The 13,408-nt window shown below is 47.9% G+C and overlaps 2 protein-coding genes and 1 long non-coding RNA gene across 6 annotated transcripts in view; 1 reads left to right on the top strand and 2 right to left on the bottom strand.

The window, feature by feature from the left end:
- Positions 1–6,106, top strand: part of agla (amylo-alpha-1, 6-glucosidase, 4-alpha-glucanotransferase a) — a 31,478-nt gene extending 25,372 nt beyond the window's left edge. For all 3 annotated transcript variants that reach the window (XM_060058806.1, XM_060058805.1, XM_060058807.1), the window contains exons 29-35: positions 202–337; positions 578–690; positions 1,430–1,641; positions 2,141–2,238; positions 2,402–2,489; positions 3,528–3,661; positions 4,623–6,106. In XM_060058806.1, coding sequence (XP_059914789.1) covers positions 202–337; positions 578–690; positions 1,430–1,641; positions 2,141–2,238; positions 2,402–2,489; positions 3,528–3,661; positions 4,623–4,740 — 899 coding nt within the window. In that variant the 3' untranslated portion in view covers positions 4,741–6,106. The remainder of the gene's footprint in view (positions 1–201; positions 338–577; positions 691–1,429; positions 1,642–2,140; positions 2,239–2,401; positions 2,490–3,527; positions 3,662–4,622) is intronic.
- Positions 5,831–6,263, bottom strand: LOC132462984 (uncharacterized). The gene is made up of 2 exons (XR_009526949.1): positions 6,138–6,263; positions 5,831–6,089 (listed from the first exon to the last, which is right to left on the bottom strand). It is a non-coding gene; the product is annotated as an uncharacterized LOC132462984 (long non-coding RNA).
- A 1,645-nt stretch (positions 6,264–7,908) lies between these two features.
- On the bottom strand, positions 7,909–13,121 carry LOC132462983 (putative ferric-chelate reductase 1). Of its 2 annotated transcripts, none has more exons than XM_060058810.1 (7): positions 12,584–13,115; positions 10,632–10,842; positions 10,074–10,151; positions 9,181–9,254; positions 8,861–8,958; positions 8,320–8,419; positions 7,909–8,083 (listed from the first exon to the last, which is right to left on the bottom strand). In XM_060058810.1, exons 2-7 carry the CDS (start codon positions 10,840–10,842, stop codon positions 8,030–8,032), a joined length of 615 nt encoding a protein of 204 aa, XP_059914793.1. In that variant the 5' UTR covers positions 12,584–13,115; the 3' UTR covers positions 7,909–8,029. The 2 variants fall into 2 exon arrangements, with proteins under 2 accessions (XP_059914793.1, XP_059914792.1); XM_060058809.1 differs by having other exon boundaries at positions 7,970–8,083; positions 8,232–8,419; positions 12,584–13,121.
- Positions 13,122–13,408: the final 287 nt, after the last annotated feature.

The raw sequence follows: 13,408 nt of genomic DNA on the forward strand, positions 1-13,408 counted from the left end.
ATGAGGTGATATGTGATGTCATCAGGTATGATGTCATCTGTAGTTTAGGAGATATTTGACTATAAAGCAGAAGGTATCTGACTGGAGCAGCATCATGGTAGCATCATACTAGCCATGCTAGTGGTAGCCATGCTAGTGCTAGCCATGCTAATGCTAGCCACGCTAGTGCTAGCCATGCTGATAACTGTCATGTGACCTCAGGGTTCAACGTGGTCGTCAAGGTGGACCCGGAGACGGGTTTCGTAACCGGGGGGAACCGCTTCAACTGTGGTACCTGGATGGACAAGATGGGAGAGAGCGAACGTGCTCGCAACAAAGGGATGCCCGCAACGCCCAGGTACCTGTTAGAGCATGTTATATACATGTTATACCTTCTCAACACTCTCTGATCTCACTAAATGGCTAGCAGCACGAAATCAAGGGATATTTAGAATAGAAAAAAAAGTGTGATTAATCGCGAGTTAACTATGACATTAATGCGATTAATCACGATTCAATATTTTAATCGCTTGACTCGACCCAGTACTGCAGTAGTACTCTCTGTCCCCAGTACTGCAGTAATACTCTCTGTCCCCAGGGATGGCGCGGCCGTGGAGATCGTGGGTCTCTGTAAGTCGACGCTGCGCTGGCTGCTGCTGCTACACAAGGAGGGACTGTACCCCTACGACGGAGCCACAGTACTCAGAGAAGGTACTTTACACTATATACTACGTACTGTATACTATATACTACATACTGTACTCCTACGACGGAGCCACAGTACTCAGAGAAGGTACTTTACACTATATACTACGTACTGTATACTATATACTACATACTGTACTCCTACGACGGAGCCACAGTACTCAGAGAAGGTACTTTACACTATATACTACGTACTGTATACTATATACTACATACTGTACTCCTACGACGGAGCCACAGTACTCAGAGAAGGTACTTTACACTATATACTACGTACTGTATACTATATACTACATACTGTACTCCTACGACGGAGCCACAGTACTCAGAGAAGGTACTTTACACTATATACTACGTACTGTATACTATATACTACATACTGTACTCCTACGACGGAGCCACAGTACTCAGAGAAGGTACTTTACACTATATACTACGTACTGTATACTATATACTACATACTGTACTCCTACGACGGAGCCACAGTACTCAGAGAAGGTACTTTACACTATATACTGCGTACTGTATACTATATACTACATACTGTACTCCTACGACGGAGCCACAGTACTCAGAGAAGGTACTTTACACTATATACTACGTACTGTATACTATATACTACATACTACATACTGTTACACAGAGACGATACTTAATACTCCATACTGTTAGACAGAGATGGCACTTTATACTCCATCCTGCTCCCTGGGGAGTGTGACTTCATGTATAAGGTGTCCTCCCTTAGGCAAGGAGGAGTTCATCCAGTACTCGTGGTGGGACCAGGCCATCCAGCGGTCCTTCGAGGCGTCCTTCTGGGTGTCGGGCGAGGCCGGGGACCCCCTGGAGACCCGCCCAGACCTGGTCCACAAACAGCACATCTACAAGGACAGCTTCGGGGCCTCCAGCGCCTGGTGTGACTACCAGCTCCGGCCCAACTTCACCATCGCTATGGTCGTGGTACGCAGACAGACAGACAGGTTACAGACAGACGGGTTACAGTCATACAGGTTACACACAGACAGGTTAAAGACAGACGGGTTGCCGACAGACAGGGTAGAAACAGAGAGACAGGTTACAGACAGACGGGTTGCACACAGACAGACAGACATGCTATGTTGTGATAGGCCATCCTGTGTTTGCATTGGCTGTCCTGTGCTCTGATCGGCTGTCCTGTGCTCTGATTGGCTTTGCTCTGATTGGCTGTCCTGTGCTCTGATTGGCTGTGCTCTGATAGGCTATCCTGTGCTCTGATGGGCTGTGCTCTGATGGGCTCTCCTGGGCTCTGATTGGCGGTCCTGTGCTCTGATTGGCTGTCCTGTGCCCTGAAGGGTTGTCCTGTGCTCTGATTGGCTGTCCTGTGCTCTGATTGGCTTTCCTGTTCTCTGATGGGCTGTCCTGTGCTCTGATTGGCTGTCCTGTGGTCTGATGGCCTGTCCTGTGCTCCGATTGGCTCTAGGCTCCAGAGCTGTTCTCCACTGAGCGTGCTTGGAAGGCCCTGGAGGTGGCAGAGAGCAAACTACTGGGAACACTGGGAATGAAGACCCTGGACCCAGAGTAACTACAGTACCATACAATATACTACTATACTATATTCTATATGCTTCTGGTTGGTCGAGAGGGAGCAGACAGGAAGTGTTTTGATGGTTTCACCTCTCACCTACGGCCGCTTTAACTTCCTGTTTCAGTGATCTCCTTAACACTGTCTCTGTTGTTCTAGTGACATGGTGTACTGTGGTGTCTATGACAACGCACTGGACAACGACAACTACAACCTGGCCAAGGGTTTCAACTACCACCAAGGGCCGGTGAGTCAGTCACAGTACTGTTTAACATGTAGTCACAGCCCCTAGTGGCGGAACACAGTACTGTTTAACATGTAGTCACAGCCCCTAGTGGCGGAACACAGTACTGTTTAACATGTAGTCACAGCCCCTAGTGGCGGAACACAGTACTGTTTAACATGTAGTCACAGCCCCTAGTGGCGGAACATAGTACTGTTTAACATGTAGTCACAGCCCCTAGTGGCGGAACATAGTACTGTTTAACATGTAGTCACCGACCCTAGTGGCGGAACACAGTACTGTTTAACATGTAGTCACAGCCCCTAGTGGCGGAACACAGTACTGTTTAACATGTAGACACAGCCCCTAGTGGCGGAACATAGTACTGTTTAACGTGTAGTCACAGACCCTAGTGGCTGAACACAGTACTGTTTAACATGTAGTCACAGCCCCTAGTGGCGGAACACAGTACTGTTTAACATGTAGTCACAGCCCTTAGTGGCGGAACATAGTACTGTTTAACATGTAGTCACAGCCCTTAGTGGCGGAACATAGTACTGTTTAACATGTAGTCACAGCCCCTAGTGGCGGAACACAGTACTGTTTAACATGTAGTCACAGCCCCTAGTGGCGGAACATAGTACTGTTTAACATGTAGTCACAGCCCCTAGTGGCGGAACACAGTACTGTTTAACATGTAGTCACAGCCCCTAGTGGCGGAACACAGTACTGTTTAACATGTAGTCACAGCCCCTAGTGGCGGAACACAGTACTGTTTAACATGTAGTCACAGCCCCTAGTGGCGGAACACAGTACTGTTTAACATGTAGTCACAGCCCTTAGTGGCGGAACATAGTACTGTTTAACATGTAGTCACAGCGCCCCTAGTGGCCCAACGCAGTACTGTTTAATATGTAGTCACAGCCCCTAGTTGCCCCCTTGTGTGTTTAATGTGTGTGTGTGTGTGTGTGTGTGTGTGTGTGTGTGTGTGTGTGTGTGTGTGTGTGTGTGTGTGTGTGTGTGTGTGTGTGTGTGTGTGTGTGTGTGTGTGTGTGTGTGTAGGAGTGGCTGTGGCCAATAGGATACTTCCTCCGGGCCAAACTCTTTTTCTCTAAGAAGCTGGGGGAGGAAGAGTACCAGAGGACCGTGACTCTGGTCAAACACCTGCTGTCACGGCACTACACCCACCTGGAGGGGTGAGCACCCTAACTGTACCCTACCCGTATCATAACTGTACCCTATACCCTAACTGTACCCTATACCCTACCTGTACGCTATACCCTACCTGTACGCTAACTGTACCCTATACCCTAACTGTACCCTAACTATACCCTAACTGTACCCTATACCCTACCTGTACGCTAATGCCCCATTTCCACTGCAGGGTGCGGAACGGATCGGATCGCAAAGGTGCGGGCCGGGTCGCGTTTCCACCGCCAAAAGTGGGCGTGACCCGGACTTTGCCGTACCCGTTCCGGCCCCATTCTCGGGACTCCTCCGTTGCGGTACCCAAAACGAGACCAGACGCCTGAAAGGGTCCCGTGAAATTCTAGCTACACCCCCCCTCCGTTGATTGGTCGACAGAATCGTCACTTCCGGGTGACGCAGGGATAAAAACAAACAAACAGTAGCCTCGAGGTATTATTCTTTACAATTAACATGTCGCGTAAAAAGCTTGCTTGGGCGAACAAGGAGGTGGAGACGCTCGTCTGCATTCTTGGGGAGGAAGACGTTGTTTACGATGTTTACGTAGCTGCCGCGGCGATCGACATCCGGGCTACCACCAAGGGTACTGTCGGCAGTGGAAACGCGACCTCGGAACTGAGCTGGGCTATACCGCCCCCTCCCTAGCGCACCTTTGCGATCCGTTCCGTTCCGCACCCTGCAGTGGAAATGGGGCATAACTGTACCCTATACCCTAACTGTACCCTAACTATACCATAACTGTACCCTAACTGTACCCTAACTGACCCTAACTGTACACTATACCCTAACTATACCATAACTGTACCCTAACTATACCCTATACCCTAACTGTACCCTAACTATACCCTAACTGTAACCTATACCCTAACTATACCATAACTGTACCCTAACTGTACCCTAACTGACCCTAACTGTACACTAACTGTACCCTAACTATCGCCCTCTCCCCAGGTCTCCATGGAAGGGTCTCCCTGAGCTGACCAATGAGAGCGGGCAGCACTGCCCCTTCAGCTGTGAGACTCAGGCCTGGTCGCTGGCCACCGTGCTGGAGGTGCTCTATGACCTCTAGGTGACCTCTAGCTGACCTCTAGGTGACCTCTGTGTGACCTGTAGACAACCTCTGTCCTGCAGCGTCCAGTGGTGCTGCGCTACTCTCTGTTAGAAGCAGGAAGCAGCGTCCAGCTTTGGGTCATCCTGTGTCCTCAGAGTCACGTGATCAGGATCAATAACACTGATCGGTCTTATTCTAAAGGGAATGTTTTGTTTCTGACATCTTATGCACACATAGTTTATTTTACCCCAACAAAACCAATATCGATTGCCCACTACTATTGAGAATAGGTGTGTATCACACGAGAGAGAATAAATAATAAAGTATTAATGTTTGGCCCTAGGGTTCCTCCTGGTGGGCGTGGTGACAGCCTTTTAACAGAGTCAACTACAGATAGTATATCAAAATGAGTATATCAAATATAATATATCAAATATAATATATCAAATATAGTATATAAAAAATACTATATAAAATATAGTGTATCAAATATAGTTTATCAAGTTTACAATGCTCTTCTTTTTAGCATTTACTAACATGCGATAATATGCTAACTAGCCAAAACCTGCTGACATGATTTAAAATGCTTACATGCTGCAACGTATTTTCATGCTCCTACATGCTACATGCTTCAACATGCTCACATGCTACAACATACTAATATCCATGACAACATGCTAACATCCGCTAACATGCTTCAACATGTTATAACATCTTCTACATGCCCTGATCCCAACATTATATTGCATAAATGTAGTTTGTTCAGAGTCTGGAATGATCTAGGATTGATCATATATCTATAAACTATAGATGCAAGATGTTTCCTGCTGACCCTGTCCCCTCCTACTAAAGAGTCCACCTTCCTCCTAGTTTACCACATGTATTATGCTATATATTTTTTATATATTTCAATATATTTTTACTAATTCATGCTGTGCTGTTTGAGGACAAGGGGAGTGGCTCCACTGCTGGGTACTAATTCTACTGTGGTATTACTTTAGTATTACAGGGTCATACTGTAGTGTTGCTGTGTGTCATGCTGTAGGATTTCAGTGCAGTAGAACTACTGTGTATACCCTGAGACTAGGGCACTTTAAGCCTGCTGTACTGCATGTGTTGAACTACTACATAGTTCAGATATCAAGCTCTGATTCATGTTTATTAACCCTGAACCCTGCACACGATCCTACTGAGAACTACCTCCAAGACTTAGTCTGTTAGAGAAACACCTGGACCTACCTTAGTCTAGACTGAAACACCTGGACCTACCTTAGACTGAACACCTGGACCTACCTTAGACTGAACACCTGGACCTACCTTAGTCTAGACTGAAACACCTGGACCTACCTTAGTCTAGACTGAAACACCTGGACCTACCTTAGACTGAAGACCTGGACCTACCTTAGACTGAAGACCTGGACCTACCTTAGACTGAACACCTGGACCTACCTTAGTCTAGACTGAAACACCTGGACCTACCTTAGTCTAGACTGAAACACCTGGACCTACCTTAGACTGAACACCTGGACCTACCTTAGACTGAACACCTGGACCTATCTTAGTCTAGACTGAAACATCTGGACCTACCATAGACCAGACTGAAACATCTGGACCTACCTTAGACTAGACTAAAACAGCTGGACCTACCTTAGGCCCCGTCCACACGAAGCCGATTTCATGGCGAAACCGCAAAGGTCTTGTACGGTTCGGCCTTCCGTCCACACGAAGCCGGCGAATCCGCTGACCGAAACCGCAAACTTCTGAAACCACCCTCGGAGGTGGTTTCAAATCTATCCGGTTTCGTTTTGGTTTCGTGTGGACGCCTGAAACCGACTGAAACCGCAAACCATGACATCATCGCCCCACCCCTCGACCTCCTAGCCAATGGCTCTTAAGCCCGCGGAGTCTCAGAAATCACAACAAAAAAGATGATGGCGGACTACAAGCTTGTAATCGTTCTGCAGCATATCATGTCCCTTGTTGGGTTATTATTATTTATTGAGAATCTAGTTCGCCATCGTAGAAGAGCTGTTTGTTTGTGTTGTTAGTGGTTCGGGGGGCAGCCTTTATGCGCATGCTCGCCTCTTCTTCTTCTGGATTTGTGTACCAGAAGCAGCGCCCCTTATGGGCCTGGAATGTTTACTACAGCGTTTCTACATATCTATCCGGTTTCGCTTGGCTTCGTCTTTACGGAGATACTTCGAAACCGGATAGATCGAAACCGTAACGGTTTCGCCCGTTTCGGCTTCGTGTGGACGGGGCCTTAGTCTAGACTGAAACACCTGGACCCACCTATTAGACTGAAACACCTGGACCTACCCAACTCTCCCTTTCCTGTCTCCATGGAGACCAAGCTGGTCTTAACTAACTGAAGTCCCAGTGAGTATAACCCCGGACTTCTCCCCAGCGGGACGTTGGGAAGAGAAGACATCTCAAATGAACAGAAGTCATGATACCAGGATGGTTCCGTTGTTTCATGAGAACCTTAACTCTGAGGACCCCCTGGTGCCTTCAGAGACCATCTCTCTGTGGCCTTCACCTGACCCTCCTGACCTCGTCCTGAGAGCAGTGGGTCACCTTATGTTCATGTCCTCATGACAGACCTCTGGACAATCTAACACGGAGCTCTTGTTCCATGTGTTCCAACAGAGGTTTCACCATGTGTTCTAACAGAGGTTCCACCATGTGTTCTAACAATGGTTCCATAATGTGTTCTAACAGAGGTCCCATCATGTGTTCTAACAGAGGTTCCACCATGTGTTCTAACAGTGATTCCATCATGTGTTCTAACAGAGGTCCCATCATGGGTTCTAACAGAGACTCAACAATGTAGAGCAGGATGTCTTGTTGTTGCTACATGCTAATGCTAACGCTAGCGCTAACCTCTAATTCTGCTCATGCCTGTCCCTGCTACAAAGAGAGGAGAATGATTTAAAAAGAGCGTTGAGCTAGAGACAGCCCTACTGTTCCAGGATGTTTATGTGTTGAAGATGAAACATGGATGTTTACCGTCAGAGCTGTTGTTGTTCCCAGATTACTGTTACCATGGATACAACAATGCTGAATAAACTCCACATTAACACAATCTTCTCCAGCTCTTGTGTTTGTGTGTGTGTGTGTAATGATCTGTGTTGTTGTGGTGGAGCGTGAGGATGAATCAGAAACATGGAGACGTGGGCAGAAGGAGGGGGGGCCTTTATTATTGTAGACGTTATTCTGGAGACCCCTGAGGGGGCCGATAGGCCCCGGGAGACTGACAGGGTGCTGCTAGCAAGGTGCTGCTAATAGGGTCATGCTGACAGGGTGCTCAGGGCGACAGGCCGCCCCACCCCAGGGAGAGTGCGGTCAGGAGGAGTGCGGTCTGGGGAGAGAGAGCCGGATTATTGGTGTGCTCTGAAATTAAATCTAGAACAGGCATCAGTTGTTGGACGTTTAATTAACATGTTAGTATATCTTGCATTTGATGTTATAGTAACAGTTGATTGTTAATTTATCATTTGTTTAAGCACGTTAATTAGTTGTTCATCCTTTGGTGCGGGTAATTATGCTTTTGGCTGTGTGTAATGATGTCATCATGATGTCATGACGTCTCCTGACCATGCTCCCAGCAGGGATCCTGTTCACCGAGCTGTCCAGTCTCACATCTCCGCTGGTCACCTTCACCCAGAAGGTGGAGTAGGTCTGGACGAAGGAGGCGCTGCAACACATCACATGATGACATCAGTACCATGACATCAGCTCCATGACATCAGATAATAATAATAATAATACATTTAATTTAGAGGCGCCTTTCAAGACACCCAAGGTCACCTTACAGAGCATATAGTCATCATTCAAAACTATGTAAAACAGACTAGGAATAAAAGGAAAACAGGTTAAACATGAATAATAATAATAATTAATAACACTCAAAGACGCCTAAAGTGAAGGGGGGACCTCACTAACCACCACCAGAGATGATGACATTGACACGTCTGTCTGGCAAATACACAAATTCCTTCTTGTTAAATTTAGTGTGTGTGTGTGTGTGTGTGTGTGTGTGTGTGTGTGTGTGTGTGTGTGTGTGTGTGTGTGTGTGTGTGTGTGTGTGTGTGTGTGTGTGTGTGTGTGTGTGTGTGTGTGTGTGTGTGTGTGTTACCAGAAGTAAATGTCTCCAGAGCTACTGTTACTAGGGGCCTCCCAGGTCACCTGGAGCCTTTGTTTCTTTGTTGGTGAAGAATGACTGATCGACGAGTTCTAGACAGACAGACAGACAGACAGACAGACAGACAGACAGAGGGTTATTCTGAACGACAGTGCTGAAGGAACTGCTGGTAAAATAAGCTCGTAATATCTGAGGTGGAGTGGTGGACTGGGGTGGAGTGAGTATCTGAGGTGGAGTGGTGGACTGGGGTGGAGTGAGTATCTGAGGTGGAGTGGTGGACTGGGGTGGAGTGAGTATCTGAGGTGGAGTGGTACCTGCATGCCTCTGCAGCGGAGGGTGTTGGTGAGGCTGGTGTTGATGTTGGTGAAGCAGCCCACCGGCCAACCCTCTGGTCCATCAACACAAAACACAACAACAGACCGGCTTTAGGGTTCAACATTGATAACACAACAACAGACCGGCTTTAGGGTTCAACATTGATAACACAACAACAGACCGGCTTTAGGGTTCAACATTGATAACACAACAACAGACCGGCTTTAGGGTTCAACATTGATAACACAACAACAGACCGGCTTTAGGGTTCAACATTGATAACACAACAACAGACCGGCTTTAGGGTTCAACATTGATAACACAACAACAGACCGGCTTTAGGGTTCAACATTGATAACACAACAACAGACCGGCTTTAGGGTTCAACATTGATAACCTTTGGTTAGTTTAGGGTTAGTTTAGGGTTGAGTTAGGGATAGCCTAGGGTTAGTATAGGGTTAGTTTATGCTTCATTCATTGTTAGTTTAGGGTTGAGTTAGTGTGAGTCACTGACCTTGGGTTAGTTTAGGGTTGAGTTAGGGTTAGTATAGGGTTAGTTTATCAAAGAATTTTTTCTGTAACCCTTGTGTGAGACAATAAAGTCTTATCTATCTATCAATCGATCGATCTATCTAGTTTATGGTTAGTTTAGGGTTGAGTTAGCGTGAGCACTGACCTTGGGTTAGCTTAGGGTTAGTTGAGAGTTGAGTTAGGGTTAGATTAGGGTTGAGTTAGGGTTAGTTTATGGTTAGTTTAGGGTTCATTTAGGCTTGAGTTAGGGTTAGTTTAGGGTTGAGCTGGGGTTAGTCTACGGTTAGTATAGGGTTAGTTTATGCTTTGTTTATGGTTAATTTAGGGATAGTTTAGGGTTGAGTTAGCATGAGTCACTCACCTTGTCCCGCGCGGCTCATAGCCTGTAGGATGAACCCCTGGAAAGGTATGGAGCCGTTGGACGCCATCTCCATGGTTACTGGTGGGGGTCACATGGTGTGTTCAGAAGTGACCTTGTGTTGCTGGTTCTACACTGGTTATTCTTACTGGAAGGTTCAGAACACCAGTGATGTACTGATGTACTGGTGATGTACCAGTGATGTATTGAGGCACCAGATACTGCTGGAGAGTTGGAAGTCTCTGTTCCAGCAGCAGCGTAATATCTACAACGACATCACATCGACATCAGTCAGGGTTAGGTACCTTGTCAAGGACACCTCGACACCTCGAGAAGCCGGGGATCGAACCAGCAACCTTCAGGTTACCAGCCAACCCACTCTACCTCCTGAGCTACTGCCACCCATTGAGGTACGTGATGTACTGAGGTACCATTGATGTACCAGTGATTTACTGATGTACCAGTGAGGTACCAGTGATCTACCAGTGAGGTACGTGATGTACTGAGGCACTTGATGTACTGAGGTACCAGTGAGGTACCAGTGAAGTACCAGTGAGGTACCAGTGATGCTGTCGCCAGGGCGGTAGGTGGAGGCGGAGGCCGACACGGTGTAGGGCGAGGCCAGGGTGGAGGCGTTGTAGGGGTGGTGGCCCGGGAGCAGCGTCTCACAGGAGGAGGCCACCGAGCCGTTGGAGAAGCCCCGCCCCTCCCTGACGCGGCCCAGCACAGCAGCCAGCAGCAGCAGCCACACGGCAGGGGGTCTGGAGGTCATCTGAGGGGAGGACACCAGGTCAGGGTATCAGGTCAGGGTATCCGATCAGGGCTAGCGGCCGGCTGTTTGAACCAAGCCATCCAACACTGAGGAAAAAGAGCCATCTGAACTTATACAGAGGATGTCCCTTAAGTCCAGCTCCTGGGGTAAGTGTCCACTCTTGTCGCTTCAAGGTTAGGTAACCAGCGGGTACTGACCCTGCTTTAGGATAAGGCCCCCATGCCTTAGGATCGATACCCTTCTGTTAGGGTCAGGTAACCTGGTGTTAGGTACCCTGGTGTTAAGGTTAGGTACCCTGGTATTAGGGTTAGGTACCCTGGTGTTAAGGTTAGGTACCCTGGTGTTAAGGTTAGGTACCCTGGTGTTAGGGTTAGGTATCCTGGTGTTAGGGTTAGGTACCCTTGTGTTAGGTACCCTGGTGTTAGGGTTAGGTACCCTTGTGTTATGTACCCTGGTTTTGGGGTTAGGTACCCTGTTGTTATGTATCCTGGTGTTAGGGTTAGGTTCCCTGGTGTTAGGGTTAGGTACCCTGGTGTTAGGTACCCTGGTGTTAGGAACCTTGATGTTAGGGTTAGGTACCCTGGTGTAAGGGTTGGGTAGCCTGGTGTGCGGCACTCTGATGTTAGGGTTAGGTACCCTGGTGTTAGGCACCCTGGTGTTAGGCACCCTGATGTTAGGGTTAGGTTCCCTGGTGTTAGGTACCTTGGTGTTAGGGTTAGGTTCCCTGGTGTTAGGTACCTTGGTGTTAGGGTTAAGTTCCCTGGTGTTAGGGTTGGGTTCCTTGGTGTTAGGGTTAGGTTCCCTGGTGTTAGGGTTAGGTTCCCTGGTGTTAGGGTTAGGTTCCCTGGTGTTAGGTACCCTGGTGTTAGGGTTAGGTTCCCTGGTGTTAGGTAACCTGGTGTTAGGATTAGTTACCCTGGTGTGTGGCACCCTGATGTTAGGGTATGGTACCCTGGTTGTAGGGTTAGGTTCCCTGGTGTTAGGGTTAGGTACCCTGGTGTTAGGTACCCTGGTGTCAGGGTTAGGTACCCTGGTGTGAGTTAACCTGGTGTTAGGGTTAGGTTCCCTGGTGTTAGGGTTAGGTACCCTGGTGTGCGGCACCCTGATGTTAGGGTTAGGTTCCCTGGTGTTAGGGTTAGGTTACCTGGTGTTAGGGTTAGGTACCCTGGTGTTAGGGTTAGGTTCCCTGGTGTTAGGGTTAGGTACCCTGGTGCTAGGTACCCTGATGTTAGGGTTAGGTACCCTGGTGTCAGGGTTAGGTACCCTGGTGTGAGTTAACCTGGTGTTAGGGTTAGGTTACCTGGTGTTAGGGTTAGGTACCCTGGTGTGCGGCACCCTGATGTTAGGGTTAGGTTACCTGGTGTTAGGGTTAGGTTCCCTGGTGTTAGGGTTAGGTTCCCTGGTGTTAGGGTTAGGTACCCTGGTGTGCGGCACCCTGATGTTAGGGTTAGGTTACCTGGTGTTAGGGTTAGGTTCCCTGGTGTTAGGGTTAGGTTCCCTGGTGTTAGGTACCCTTGGGGTCTCTGGTTGCCGTCCGGTCATGGAGTTGCTGAGACTCCTCCGGTGCCTCACCTTGGATAACATATATCTGAACCGTCACCAGGGGGGTCTGGCTGACCACCAGAGCTAACAGCTACTGATTAAATAGACTGCCCTGGGCTGGGCCGGACTTGGCATGATGTATGCATTTAAATTCATGTTAAGTACATTTGAGAAGAAAAAAAATTTGTGGAGACATTACCTTGTATGATGCAAATTTTCGATTGAGGTCCTCAGGCTGTGTTAAAGTCCGTACTACAGTGGTACACAAGTTAACAGTAGTCCGTACTGCAGTAGGAGTCTGTGGTAGTTGTAGTGTAGCCTAAAGGAGTCTCAGGCAGTGTACTGTACAGAGCGTCCTGTAGGTATGATGTGGATCAGATCAGTGTTCAGGATGAGAGGGTCCTTACTCTGGGCTCCGTTTTAACGTCCACTTAGATCATGTGACCAGGATACCCCCTACAGGTGTGTGTGTGTGTGTGTGTGTGTGTGTGTGTGTGTGTGTGTGTGTGTGTGTGTGTGTGTGTGTTTTTTCTATAGAAACAGAGACTATAGGTCCAACTGAAAGCATACATAAAGTGTCCCAGCTCATGTGTCTTGCCGGTTTGGTGTTTGTTTGTGGGAGATTATTCCTGATGACATCCCGGACTAACCACCGGGTAGAACTGCTCTCCATTGTTCTCCTGTTCAGCAGAAACCAGACTCCAGCCCCTCGTTAAGTTCTGTCCATTGTCCTCCGATACTGTCCACTCCAGTCGGCCTGCTTCTCAGACCCACTCCCTCCTGCTGTAGTGGTTACCACGGCAGCCCCCCTCAGATTAATGTCTCAGGACATTGTTTACTCTTTGGTTATGTCCCATGAAGTCTTAGAAATGCTTAGTTCAGGTACTAGTTAGAGATGGGTAGTTTAGGTATTAGGTTAGAGATATGAAGTTTAGGTACTATGTAAGAGATGGTTAGTTTAGGTGTTAGATTAGAGATGGGTAGTTTAGGTGTGAGTTTGGAAATGGGTAGTTTAGGGGTTGGG

This window comes from Gadus macrocephalus, chromosome 8 (assembly GCF_031168955.1).
Source record: "Gadus macrocephalus chromosome 8, ASM3116895v1".
NCBI lineage: Eukaryota > Metazoa > Chordata > Actinopteri > Gadiformes > Gadidae > Gadus > Gadus macrocephalus.